General features: G+C 39.9%; 1 protein-coding gene across 1 annotated transcript in view; it reads right to left on the bottom strand.

Annotated features, from left to right (window-relative positions):
* LRP5 (LDL receptor related protein 5) overlaps window positions 1–13,276 on the bottom strand; it is a 164,984-nt gene that overhangs the window by 113,109 nt on the left and 38,599 nt on the right. The window contains 3 exon segments of the mRNA XM_054067099.1: window positions 788–919; window positions 2,922–3,118; window positions 5,947–6,144. Coding sequence (XP_053923074.1) covers window positions 788–919; window positions 2,922–3,118; window positions 5,947–6,144 — 527 coding nt within the window.

The following is a 13,276-nucleotide window of genomic DNA, read 5'->3' as shown; positions in this document are numbered from 1 at the left end:
TTTAAAAGCCTCTTCACACAAAGCTTTGCCTCATTCTTTAAAATTAAATATAATGCCCCCAAAAACCTGCAAACTAGGTGCAAGAAGAGAAAATCCCAGTGCAATTTTCTCGTAAATCCTTCCCACAGAGCAGCCCAAAAGGAAACAGAGGGATGAATCTTCAGAACCAGAAAAATGGTATTTTTAGATTGAATTTTCATTTTCAATTTTTCTGTACAGATTTTTTTTTTTTTATAAAATGAACTGAACCATGAGCAACTCATTGGGTTATCTCCAGAATAGTATGTGGGCATCTGGATGTGACGTTGAAAAAAATTTTTGCACATCTGTGTGCAGAATCTGTCTCAAGCATACTGCTAACTTTGACATGCATTGGCCACCACTACTATATCACTGACTGCTAATGCACAATGAATGGGAGGAAGCATAGATCTGTTGTACATAGTCCATTGTCCAAATGGAAAGATGTCCTATAATAGCTTAGTTATAATAAAACTCTTCTGCAACAGGCTCCTTATACTACTTCATTCCTACAGGAGACTGGCAACACAAAACACAGTCAAAAAGACATAAAATACAGTAAAAATTATCTGACTTCAGTTCATAAAAATCATCATCTTCTGTGGCAGGAGATCTGGGTGCAAAATTTCTGCCATCTTCACCAGGATAAGAGCAACATTTCAGTATGTCAGACAGTTCCTCTCAACTCACTTCTTCAAGGCTTAACTTCTAAGCAGCAAACCGAAACCAAGTCAACACTGTCACTGTAGAAAAGCCAAGCTCCTACCTGATTTGCATGTCCTGCCATCATCTTCTAACTGCACACCAGTGGGACATGCACAGCTGTAGAAAGGGTCTCTTGGAGAGAGCAAGCATAGATGGGAGCAACCACCATTGTTTTCTTCACATGGAGTGTGATCTTGAAGAAACCAAACAGATTTAGTTGAATTTTTCTAGAACTCTTAACACCTTGCTTTCTACACGAGGAAGAAATTATAGATCTCAAATGACTAGCACAAGCTTTAGTGGTAAAAGACCAAGGAACCACAAAATAAAGTGTTTGATACCCTCTGCTCCCAGCATCACACTTCTAAGGGCACCTAAACTGAGATGCAGACAAAAGTTGATTTTGAAAGAGCTGGCAGCTCAGCACACTCTCACTGTACAGTTCTTTCAATGTTTCTAAAGATGAGCACAGCTAAGAGCTTTGGACATCAATTACTTTGTGGATGCTAAATTGCATCATGTAATTGGAAAAAAGGCCGTGGAGGACTGTGATGGTGAGGGCTGTGATCAGGTCTATGAAAGAAGAAAAAACATAACAATTTGTACAATTCTTACATTAGTGTTGCATGTTGGAAATATCTTTTCCTACTGCAAAGCTTTCACACCAAGACTTATTTCTGAACCACCAAAACATCCAGAGGACAATATGGAAATCAGAAATTTTCAAAATGTAAAATAAAAATTGGGAGGACAGATGGATGGACAGAACAGAACAGGGACAGATACACAACTACATGCACTCATTTAGATGGGAAAAAATGGCAAGAGATGAAACTGTAATCACAAATAATTATGGGATAATATTGCCATCTATTTATATATATATATATATATATATATACACATATAAAAAGTTGTGGAAGATCTCTCCAAAACCAATCATGGTTTGAATAAGCATCTAAATTGCTTTAATGTAAAGCCACAACTTTTCTGGCTAATTTGGCTTATGTTACTTTCAATGACAGTCATAAAGACAGGGAAAAAAGGGAGTGGAATGAATCCGCACCTGATCTTAATGTAAGTCAATGGCATTTAAGATACTTTCAGCATTTCCTATACGCCATGTTTTCTTTGTGAAATACTACGACCCAAGGCTGGGACATTCCCTGAGCTAAAAGCAATTACAAGAATTCAACAGAGACAAACTCTTATCTGGAGTTGTGAGATAAACCAGGGTGCTGCGCAACAACCTCAACGAAAACTACCTGATGGAACACAAGCAAGATAATCTCCAAGCATCAAGTACCTTTTTCTTACTTTCAAGCCTGTCTACTGACATCCTATAAGCTTCACTAGAATAAAAAAATGTTATCTTTAGGAAAGCACATTTTACAGCAGGCATAACTAAAGAAACCAATCCAAATGGCAAGAGTGCCTTCCCCAAGGCAAGAGATGATTCCTCCCATAACTACTCAACCATATACATTTCCACATTATTGCTTTCAAGTCCCATTCTCACAATCCTAAAAAAAACCTAGATCAAGCACCACATAGAATCCACACATATACAAAATATATACAGTCTGATTCAATTCTCTGTTCTCCATTCCTGCCTTCTTTTCAAGTAGCATCACATAAAGAAAAAAGAAGCACATGTGTTTTATACGAAAGCTCACAACTACTGTTCTGCTTTCGCTCATCACTACATCCCTTCCATACTAAAGCATTCATATTTGTTACACAAAATAAACGTGATCAAGATGATCAAGTCAGTACTGCAAAAAAGCACTTAAAAGTACAACATGAACATTACATATTTTGCAGTAGTTCTACTCATTAAAAAAAAAAAACAAACATTTCTTCTGGTTGTATTTAAAATAATGCTGCTAAAAAGATGCCAGGCGAGTCTTCTATCATTGTCATAGAGATATTCCAAATCAAAATATGTCACTGATGCACTGCACTGGATTTTAGATTTTCTTACATCAACTGGGATGATGAGTGACCTTCATAACAACTTAGGCTGGAACTTGCAAAGAAAGGTACTGGATTCAAATACTTATACCCTTAGCAACCAATGCCCTGAAAAGTGTTCAAAATTTTACAACTTCACACTAACCATTTTTATGATTAACATTTTTCCTCATAGACAAGTAACAGTCATGAAAAAGGTTTTAGGGAAAAGTAAAACATACAGTATGGCTGCCGGTCTGGACTAAAGACCTGGATGTCCATTGGAGAATATAGGGCAGACAATATTTCTCTCCTTTTCTCTCCCGTCCTTTTGTTACAGGCATGAATGGAGCGTGTTTGCCAGTCCGTCCAATACAAAGTGTCCCCAGACAATGTCAGTGCAAACGGATGAGTAAGACTACCTTCAACAACTTTTTGCCTATATGAAAGAAAGAGCAAGGATTAAAAATGCATTGCTTCCACTTGTTACCATGCAGAAAAAAAATTTGGCTTTGCTTTCTTGTAATAAATTTGCTGGACTAAGAGATTCACCTGGTGATAAAAATTATAATCAGACTGGAAAATATAAAACAGGACTCTGCCCCTTCAAAGCAAAAATCACACAAATACACTGGGTTTTATAGTGACACAGTATCTGACTCAGCTCCACAGTGACCTCTGAAAGGCGACACTGAAGTTTAATTGGGTTGTGCAAATACTCAAACAATTGCCTTCTGGAGGAAACACAGGTCCAAAGAGTGCTCCTCTAATTAAAGCATTACTTTATTTTGTCGCCCTATGACAAAGATTTGTCCAAGACTTCAGTTGCAGTCAGTACTTCCATGTAGCAAGAAAATAAAATGACCCTTCTTAACTTGGTCAGCAGCAGAAACAAATAATTTTCATATTATCTTTTTAAAAGTAGAACATGGGGTAGTTATATATTCCCTAAGAGTAAATATTTATAATTAATATACATCAGAAACACTGCAGATGTTTTTCAATGACCTGGTTCAGCCACATCTCTTCTAGGGATGCATATTTTCACACTGGTTATTGGCTGAACTGAAAGCCACAAAACACAATACCTCCCATGTTTTCTAAACTCACAGGATTCCACAAATCTATACATATTGCAATAAATTTGTATAATTCAGATTCAGTAGTTTTGGAAACTAGTCAGTGAAAACATACCTGACAATTCCTCAGTCAAAACAATCAGAACTCAGTTTTCACAAAAATCATGCAATTTATGTATGCACAAGGGTATACACACACCTTCCAAAGCAGTGTCGACACAGCAAACCAGTATTCAAATCTTTTCATCATGTAATTTTGTGAAAGCTGAAATCTCAGCATCATGCTTAAGGAAAGTAAGGAATATAACATAAAGAAGATAACACCTGGCAGGGAAAGGATTCTGGTTTATTTTGAGCAGCATAGGTACCATGTGCATTTTCCAGGCTAGGGAAGTACCTTCAAATTTCTTGATATATATTCAGACATTGGCAACCTTAGAACAGAAATTTCATTTTAAAAGAACTAAAAAGAAGATTGATATTAATGGCATATTATTAATGTGCATAAAATTTTAAGAAGGAAATTTTATCATATGGTAACAATATAAAATACACAGAGCTAAGTGGTATCAACCTATTATACTTGACAATGCTTGAAAGTCCATATGCAGTTAGACATAAGGAATTTCCAGAATGCATCCTGCATATGAATATCTTGATATCAAGCATGCATTTACACCCTTTAGCAGCTGAGTAAGATATGCAAGAAGCGTACACTAATGAGCTAATTTTTTTTTTTTTTAATGCAAAATACATTTGATTTTCCCTAGTAGATTTTTCCACTTATGGTTCAATAGAAAACCACTTGGGAGGTGGTGGTCATGCATTAATCTACCACAAAGTAATTTGAACAGGTTGCTGGAACTTGCATATCCCAAAGGCTTGCTCCCTTTCAGGTGGCCTATCTCTAACATAAAATGAGCAAAATAAAGTTGTAATTGGTAAGTAAAATTTCAGTTTACACATACATGCAAGTGAAGTCTACACAATTTGTATGTGCCTGGAAACCTTACCCTCTCCCACTTGTCACCATATCAGAGAAATATATTCGTGTATTGGATAAAAATCTCTCTTAGATTTTGAATTTTGAGAGAGGATTTTCATTCTCTTTATGAATCTGCACCCAGCCTTTGAGCTACCACTCCCTTCTATAAAGACCTTTTCCCTTGTTCATACTTCTGACTGTCAGTCACTACTTGCCACTTACTACAATAACACCATTATCTAGCTCTTACATAGAGCGCTCAAAGGAACTTGAGTATTTTATAAAGGATCTCAATATTGGTATTCCTCTTTTACAAGTGTGAAAATCAGGCACAGGATGCACCTTAGTTGAGGAAAAAAAAAAAAAAAAAAAAAAAAAAAAACCAAACACTTAAAAATACCATAGAAAACGTAGTTGGTTTTGGGGGAGAGATTATTACTCTAATACACAGATACATGTAAAATAAAACTCCAACTTTTTTCCAAAGCAAAATGATTTCACAACACAGATATTTAAGATGTTATGAAATCATCTGAAGACCAAAGCCAGATCAGAATGCAGAGACCTGACACCTCAGCAAGACATTTCACTGGCAGATGACACTCACCCTTCAGGACCAACACAACCTGCCCACTGAACACAGCACAGAACAGAAAGTGCAATCTCAAATATCTAGGTGTGCCCTGCCTGAAAGGTCTACTCTCTGCATCTACAAAGGCCAAAAATCAACAGCACACTTGGGCAGGAGCCACCAATCAAAACTTCCATACTATGCCTTCTATCAAGCTCTAGGAAAATCTGCTTCCTGCTCACCTGCAGTCTGAAATAGGCTTGATTTGCTTAATTTATAGGCATATCACAAAGGACACCTTTGCATGTGGCAAAGGACAAGCGTATCTCAATGTATATTTCCTGTCGAAAATAAATACAGTAACAATACCGTAAAACCCCAGCCACTAGATAAACCTTAGATTGCCTAGGGCCAAGGATAAGGATATTCAACTATTTTCAAGACAAATTAAAATTTTAAAACCAGTTTTACAGGATGTCAGGCTATTTTATTTTTTGCAAAACTACTAAGGATTGCTTTTAAAATGAAGGTACTGGCATTGTTCTAGATCACTGACAAATAAGCCTCGGTTCAAAACCAATGCAAGAGGCAAGAAACAACTTGCACCACATTATTGACTAGAGGAAACTTACCTAAAGGAACCATCCAGATTTGCTCTATGAATGAAACTCAGTTTTGCATCAGCCCAGTAAAGCTTCTGCTCATCAAGATCTATCGTAAGTCCATTTGGCCAATAAATATCTGAATCAACAATTATTTTTCGTGTGCTGCTGTCCATTCCTGCCCGTTCTATTCTGGGTGTCTCACCCCAATCAGTCCAATACATGTATCTGGAAAAGAAAGCAGAGATGAACACAAATTAAATCACAATACATGCTGGTTAGCTTTAGGAACAGAAGGGACAACAGCTCTTTGCAAAGCCTGTAAGTGTATATAGATACGCGTGGCATATATAGACAAATGTATATACTCAAAACTTTACATACTTATTAGCATAAATCAAACCACAGTTCCAGAAGGTGCAAAGAAAGTCCTTCATGACAGCATCTCTCACAAGCATTGCCTCTGCATAACGTACTACCATTCTCTTTCAATGCTGGGCAGCACCACAATGGCATAAATATTTACAATGAGTATCATCCTCGTGCAGCCTGTTACTACAAGTTAATATTCTAAATCACATTCTGAAGAAATTAACTATCTATCCAAGCAGGCAATGACCATAGCACAACTTCCTTTTGCAAGTGAACGCTGAAAAGAATAAAATCAAGTGCCCTGAAATTTGTTTCTGTCAATAAACAAAACATTAATCATGCAGACTTAGAATGACATTATATTGATTTTTTGGGTGCTTTTTTACCTTTCTGATCCACATCCCAGTTTTCCCACCACTCAGTCAGCGGGCAATTTAAATAGTCTGCATAGGGACATTAACAGCACTTGTCAATTGGAAAGGACCAGATCAAAAAGTAGCAAATCACATGATGTCTGCATGAAAAGTTGAGATTGTAGAGTTAGGAGAGAAATTTTCTGATAAGAAGAAGACAATCACTTCCCAGCTGGTAACGATTACCCAGCATAATATACCCAGGTTGCAACTTTGGCGTGCCAGGGGTTCAAATACCACACAACCAACTCCTTGCACATACATATCAGGCCAATGAGAGAAACAATATTGCTTTCCCAAAGCAAATACAGCCATTTCTGGCATGGTCTGTGTCAGGAAGCCTTTGATCTGAGTAAGCCGTCAAACAAAATTAGATATCTGTGTGCTGGACTCTCCAGCATTCCAGGTTTATTGTGCTGTAGTAGGTGAACAGCAGTGCCGGATGGGGACCGATAGGTAAGTGCACTGACCTACATCTAAGCTAAATCCTGAAACCACTGGAGCTCTGGAAGAGCATGGTAAAGAGGCATCCATTCAGTCTTGCAGACCCCATGCTTAGCCAGACCATTCATAACCCAGACTATCTTAGACCCTTGTATCCACTGAAGATGACGACATTGGCTACGTAACTGCGCTAGAAACCACAAAGAAAGTAAATTAATGTGCACTCTGAACACATACACACAAAAAAAAAAAAAGTTTCATGGTTCCTTTTATGAAAGAGAATGCTATCCACTTTGGGAATATAGTGAGGACTACATTTGTAATTGCTGTCACGTTCATCAGCAGTACGTTCTCCCTTTCACAATGAAATATGCTCCTGTAAACTGCAGTAGCTCCATAGCTGCTTCACATGCAGCTGGGGTCATCATTCCAACCAAGGAGGAACAGACAGCTGTACAGTTATCCCTAGCACATGTCCCTCACAACTCACTTGGGCTTAAAATGCTCACATACACACTGCACCTCTATTCAGCTGCAACTCCAGATCCAGCACAGTCACACATTCATATATTGAAATGTATAAATGTAGACTAAAAAGGAGTTTAGACCAAAATCAGAAATCCTGTGACAGTTATTTAAAAGCAAAATCAAAGGAGACAAAACTAGCTAGGTCGAATTAAAACATAAGAGCAGGTTAAAATAGATGGAGAAACTACCCTTGAGCAAAATCCCTCTCCTCAAGCCTCCCCTTAAAACTGCAGCCTCTCCAAAAGACTATGCATTTAGACAAAGAAAAGGAACAAAGTCTGTAAGCTGGCCCTCATGGCTTTTCTATGATATTAAAGGAGCTCCAATCAAGAGCCTCTCACCTCCAGAAAAACCTGTTGCCTGATTTCATAGGTGATGTGTGTTTATCCTTGCCTGCAGAGACAAACGGACAGAAGCAGAACTTTCAACTTCATATATTAACTTGCCACAAGAAAATAACATCCCTACATTTTAGCTCATTAACTAAATGAGCTCTCTTTTAGTTAAGCTCTCATCAATGCCTGTGTTATTCAAAGGTCTAAAAGTACACAGTACTAGTAACCTAACTGTACTGCAAAGGAAGGCAAGCAGGATGAAGGTGCAAGTAGAGAATGTGTAGAACAATCTAAATGCAGACAGTGTTCTTCCAACACACTTCTCTCCCATTTGGATGTTTTTAATGCAACGTATCCATTTATTATTACCCTGTCACCACCTGACTCTAGGGTGTCTCTGCAAGTATCTTTATGACACTCTATATAAGTATTGTAAAGCTGATCTTGCTGGCAACCTTTCCAAAAAGTTTAGAGTGCCTGCAGTTATCAATTAACTACTTAAGCAATGTTTTCATGCCCCCCATGTGCCACAACGCACCCCCACGATCCACCACAGGAAAGCATGACAAGTAAGGGAATGGCATAAGCGATTCTTGTCTCTATTTAACTTCCTCCCCTTTTCCAGTAGGTTTCCACCCTTTTGGTAGGCAGCAGGTGCTGAATTGCCATGGATTATAGGAAATCAGTTCTGATTTGGGGATCTCTTAACACATCAAGGCCCCAAACAGGAGTCTGGATATCACTGTAAGAAGATATCAGCTATTCTTGCAGCAGCAGTAAGAGTCTCCAGTCTACATAAAACTAAAACAACGCCACAGCCATGTATAGCAGTTCCTTCCCTGGTTCCTATCCCTGGAGCTGACATTGGCACCCTAGAAGAAAAAAAACAAAACAAAACAAAAATCTTTCAGGTACCTTAGCAAATGATCTGCCCAACCAATTGTCCCACAGCAGTGATGCTTAAACAGAAGGAACAAATAAAAGCAGCAGCCACACAGCTGAAGCCATCTATAAAACTTTCCCAGAGAAAGAGGCCAACTCTAACTCCTCTCCCCCTTCTTCCCCAGTGCCTCTATGCAAATGCATATAGCATGGTCAACAAACAAGAGGAGTTAAGAGACGTCTGCAGGGCTATGACCTCATTGGCATCATGAATACATAGTGGGACAGATCCTACAACTTGAATGGAGTGATACGTGCTTTTAAGGAATGAAAGGCAGGGAAGGATCAGAAGGGGGTGTTGCATGGAGCTTTACTTTCAGATGGATGATGAGCTGAACAAAAGCCTGTGGTCAGGATTAAAGGGAGGTCAGGGACAGATGATATTGAAGGCCATCTACAGGCCACCAAACCAGACAGAGTGAGCAGATGAGGCTCTCTATAGACAGGTGCAGCCTCACATTCACAAGCCCTGGTCGTCATGGGGCACCTCAATATCTGCTGGAGGGACAACACAGCACGGCACAAGCAATCCAGGAGGTTCCTGGAATGCATTCCTTCTCCAAGTAATAAAAGAGCAGATAAGGAGAGGTGCTATGCTGGACCTTGTCCTCGCCAACAAAGAAGGGCTGGTGGCGAATGTGAAGCTCAAGGCTGCAGTGACCATGAAACCATGGAGTTCAAGATCCTTAGGGCAGTGAAGAGGGCATGCAGCAAGCTCACTATGCTAAACTTAATCAGAGCAAGAGAGTACTATCCATCATCTTTGAAAAGTTGTGGTGGTCTGGTGAATCACAGAATCCCTAGGTTGGAAAAGACCTTTGAGATATCATCAAGCCCAACCACACCTGTCCACGACTAAACCATATATATCCCTAAGCACCTCATCTACCAGTCTTTTAAATACCTCTAGGGACGGTGACTCAACCACCTTCCTGGGCAGCCTGTACCAGTGCCTAATAACCCCTTTGATGAAGAAGTTTGTCCTAATGCCCAATCTGAACCTCTCCTGGCACAGCTTTAGGCTATTTCCTCTTGTCCTATCACCTATAACTTGGGCGAAGAGACCAACACCTACCTCTCTACAACCTCCTTTCAGGCAGTTGTAGACAATGATAAGATCTCCCCTCAGCGCCCTTTTGTCTAGGCTAAACAGCTTCTTTTCCCCCAGCCACCTCTCACAAAACTTGTTCTCCAGCCCCTTCACCAGCTTTGTTGTCCTTCTCTGGACACACTCCAGCACCTCAATGTCTATCTTGTAGTGAGGGGCCCAAAACTAAACACAGCATTTGAGGTGCAGCCTCACTGATGCTGAGTACAGGGGTAGAATCACTTCCCTGGTCTTGATGGCCATGCTGTTTCTGATACAACCCACAATGGCCTTCTTAGCCACCTGGGCACACTGCTGAATCATATTCATCTGGCTGTCAATCAACACCCCAAGGTCCTTCTCCGCCAGGCAGTTTTCCAGCCACTCTTCCCAAGCCTGCATGGGGTTGTTGTGTCCCAAGTGCAGGACTTGACACTTGGCCTTGTTAAACCTCATCCCGTTGGTCTCAGCCCATGGATCCAGCCTGTTCAGATCCCCCTGTAAAGCCTCTCTACCCTCAAGTAGATTGACACTTACTCCCAGCTTCTCAGTGGGAAGTTCCCACTGACTGGTAAAGGCGACATGTAACTATAGCATTCGTGGATAACGGAAGAGTAACTACCATCATCTACTCAGTGGATAAGGAATTGTCTGGATGGCCGAACTCAAAGAGTTGTGGTAAACAGCTCAATGTCCAAGTGGAGACTTGTGAAGAGTGGCGTTCCTCAGGGGTGGGTATTGGGACCAGTGCTCTTTAACATCTTTGTCACAGACACAGACAGTGGGATCAAGCGCACCCTCAGCAAGTTTGCCAATGACATCGAGCTGTGTGGTGTGTTTGACACGCTGGAGGGAAGGGATACCATCCAGTGGGACACTGACAGACAGGCTTGAGAGGTGTGGCTGTGCTAACCTCATGAAGTTCAACAAGGTCAAGAGCAGGGTCCTGCACCTAGACTGGGGCAATTCAAAGAACAAACACAGGATGGGTGGAGAATGGATTGAGAGTAGCCATGAAAAGAAGGACTCGAGAGTGTTAGTGGCTAAGAAGCTTGACAGAAGCAAAACATATACACTTGCAGTCCAGAAAGCCAATCGCATCGTCGGCTGCACCAGAAGTGTCGTCAGCAGACTGAGTGAGGTAGTTCCATCCCTCTACTCTGTTCTCATGAGATCTCATCTGGAACATTGCATTCTGTACTTGAAGTCCTCGGCACAGGAAGGACATGGATCAGTTAGATCAAGTCCAGAAGAGGGCCATAAAGATGATCAGAGGGCTGGAGCACCTCTGCTATGAGGACAACCCGAGAGAGTTGATGTTCAGCCTTAGAGAAGAAAAGGCTCCGAGGAGACCTTATAGCACTCTTTCAGTACTTAAAGGGGGTTAAGAGTAGTTCCTGTAGAGGAAAGACGGGGAGAGGCTTTTCATCAGGGACTTCAGTGACAGGATGAGGGCTAACAGTTTTAAGCTGAAAGAATGTAGATTTAGGTTAGATATTAGGAAGATATTTTTTACTGTGAGGGTGGTGAGGCACTGAAACACGTTGTCCAAAGAACTTGTGGATGCCCTGTCCCTGGAGGTATTCAGGGCCAGCCTGGATAAGGCTTTGAGAGTTACACTCTACAGTTAGCTAGAGCAGTCCTTTTACCTCTTCTCCCACCACATCTAGGCTGTTTTGATATTTTTTGATTAATACAAGTCACAGCACTGGACATCAGAGTAAAATAGGCCATGAAAAGCCATGCTTTAAATGCATGCCTGTGTGGGTTTTCTAGAAGCACAAAGTGTCAAGCTTCCAGTTTCTTTACCCTCTTCTATTTTGAATGATAAAGTTAGTTGAAACCAAATTAAGTACAAACAGAGTCCTAGCTGAGACAACCTACAATGACACTCAGCTGAAGAAAGAATTTTTTTGAAGTTATGAACCCTGAGGAAACAAAAAATTCCACGGTTATTATAGAAAGAATGACACAGGCTTAGCTAAAAACAGCACTGTGAACCTAACGGCAATGGTAAGACCAGAAGATAAAAATTACAGAGTGGTGAGGCAAGGGGGGGAAGCTTCCTTGATGAGATTTGTTAATGAAGAAAAAGCCAAAGGCTTTATACCTATCCTTGAAATAACCCATGGATCAGTTTAAGAAATTAGTCTTCTGTCAAAACTACTGACATCTACATGCATTAGCTGATTCCATCTGAGAAGGAGCCATACAGGGAAAACAATGGAGAAATTAAGTGTTTTAGTCATGTCCAGTAGTAGCCATTATGTCTCACCCTTTGCATTTTTCAAATGCCCCCAGGACACAGGCTCAATTCTTACACAAACAGTAGATATTTTTGGTTGGGGCTTTATGGGCAGGGGGAGAATATACTAAAAAGCTCCAAGTGCCTTCTCAGAGAAAAAAAAAACAGTTTGCGCATCATAATAGTTTACAGGTGAGGAACTGAAATCAACCTGATTTAAATTATCCTTAATTAACAGAGTGTAAACCCATGAAGATTACCAAATTCAGGAATCTGGACACATAACTGACACTATTTCTGGAGAAGAGAAAAGGCTTTTTTTTTTTTTTTCTTAACATGCTCCATAGTTCACATCTCTTATTGACCTCAACAAAACCAAGCACTTCAAAGCAGTCTAGACATCATCAATTTTTCTGAGACAGTCTATGGTTTGGGACCGATTTTTTTGTTTGTCAAATATAACCTTTTTTGCTAGTGTCCAGTACATTAACAATCCCTATTGGTTTCATTTTACTATTAAAAAAAAAATATTTAACCCAGATAAAGTTTCAGGAAAATTCAGTAAAATATACAAAGAAACTCAGTCCAGTATTACCTGGTCTACTAACCGCTCCCTAATTTGGAAGCCTGTTGAAAAGATATATACTGAATAATAATGAAGAGCCTAGCTCATGTGTTTGGGTAGTTTTCTTTGTTTGGTTGACTGTGGTGGTGGTGGTTTTAAATGTAAATTACAGTTTTAAATATCCCTGTGCAAGATCATACCATAACAACTGTAGAGAGTTAAAAATATCAACCCCAGTATTTGGTATTTTAGTACACGCTATTTCACATTTTTAGGATTAAGACTTGGCACCCCAGGAGTTTTGTATCCCACCTGGATAACAACAAGTCAACGAAAGTGTAAAAGCACTGAGGCTATAAAAGAAATTGAAAACATCAATTCCTAAAGAGCTGAGAAAAAAACTAAAAAAGCCACTGTTAGCAAAATTCA

Source organism: Cuculus canorus, chromosome 5 (assembly GCF_017976375.1).
Source record: "Cuculus canorus isolate bCucCan1 chromosome 5, bCucCan1.pri, whole genome shotgun sequence".
Lineage (NCBI taxonomy): Eukaryota > Metazoa > Chordata > Aves > Cuculiformes > Cuculidae > Cuculus > Cuculus canorus.
The sequence above is the reverse complement of the archived record's forward strand: the minus strand, read 5'-3'. Positions and strand labels throughout refer to the sequence as shown.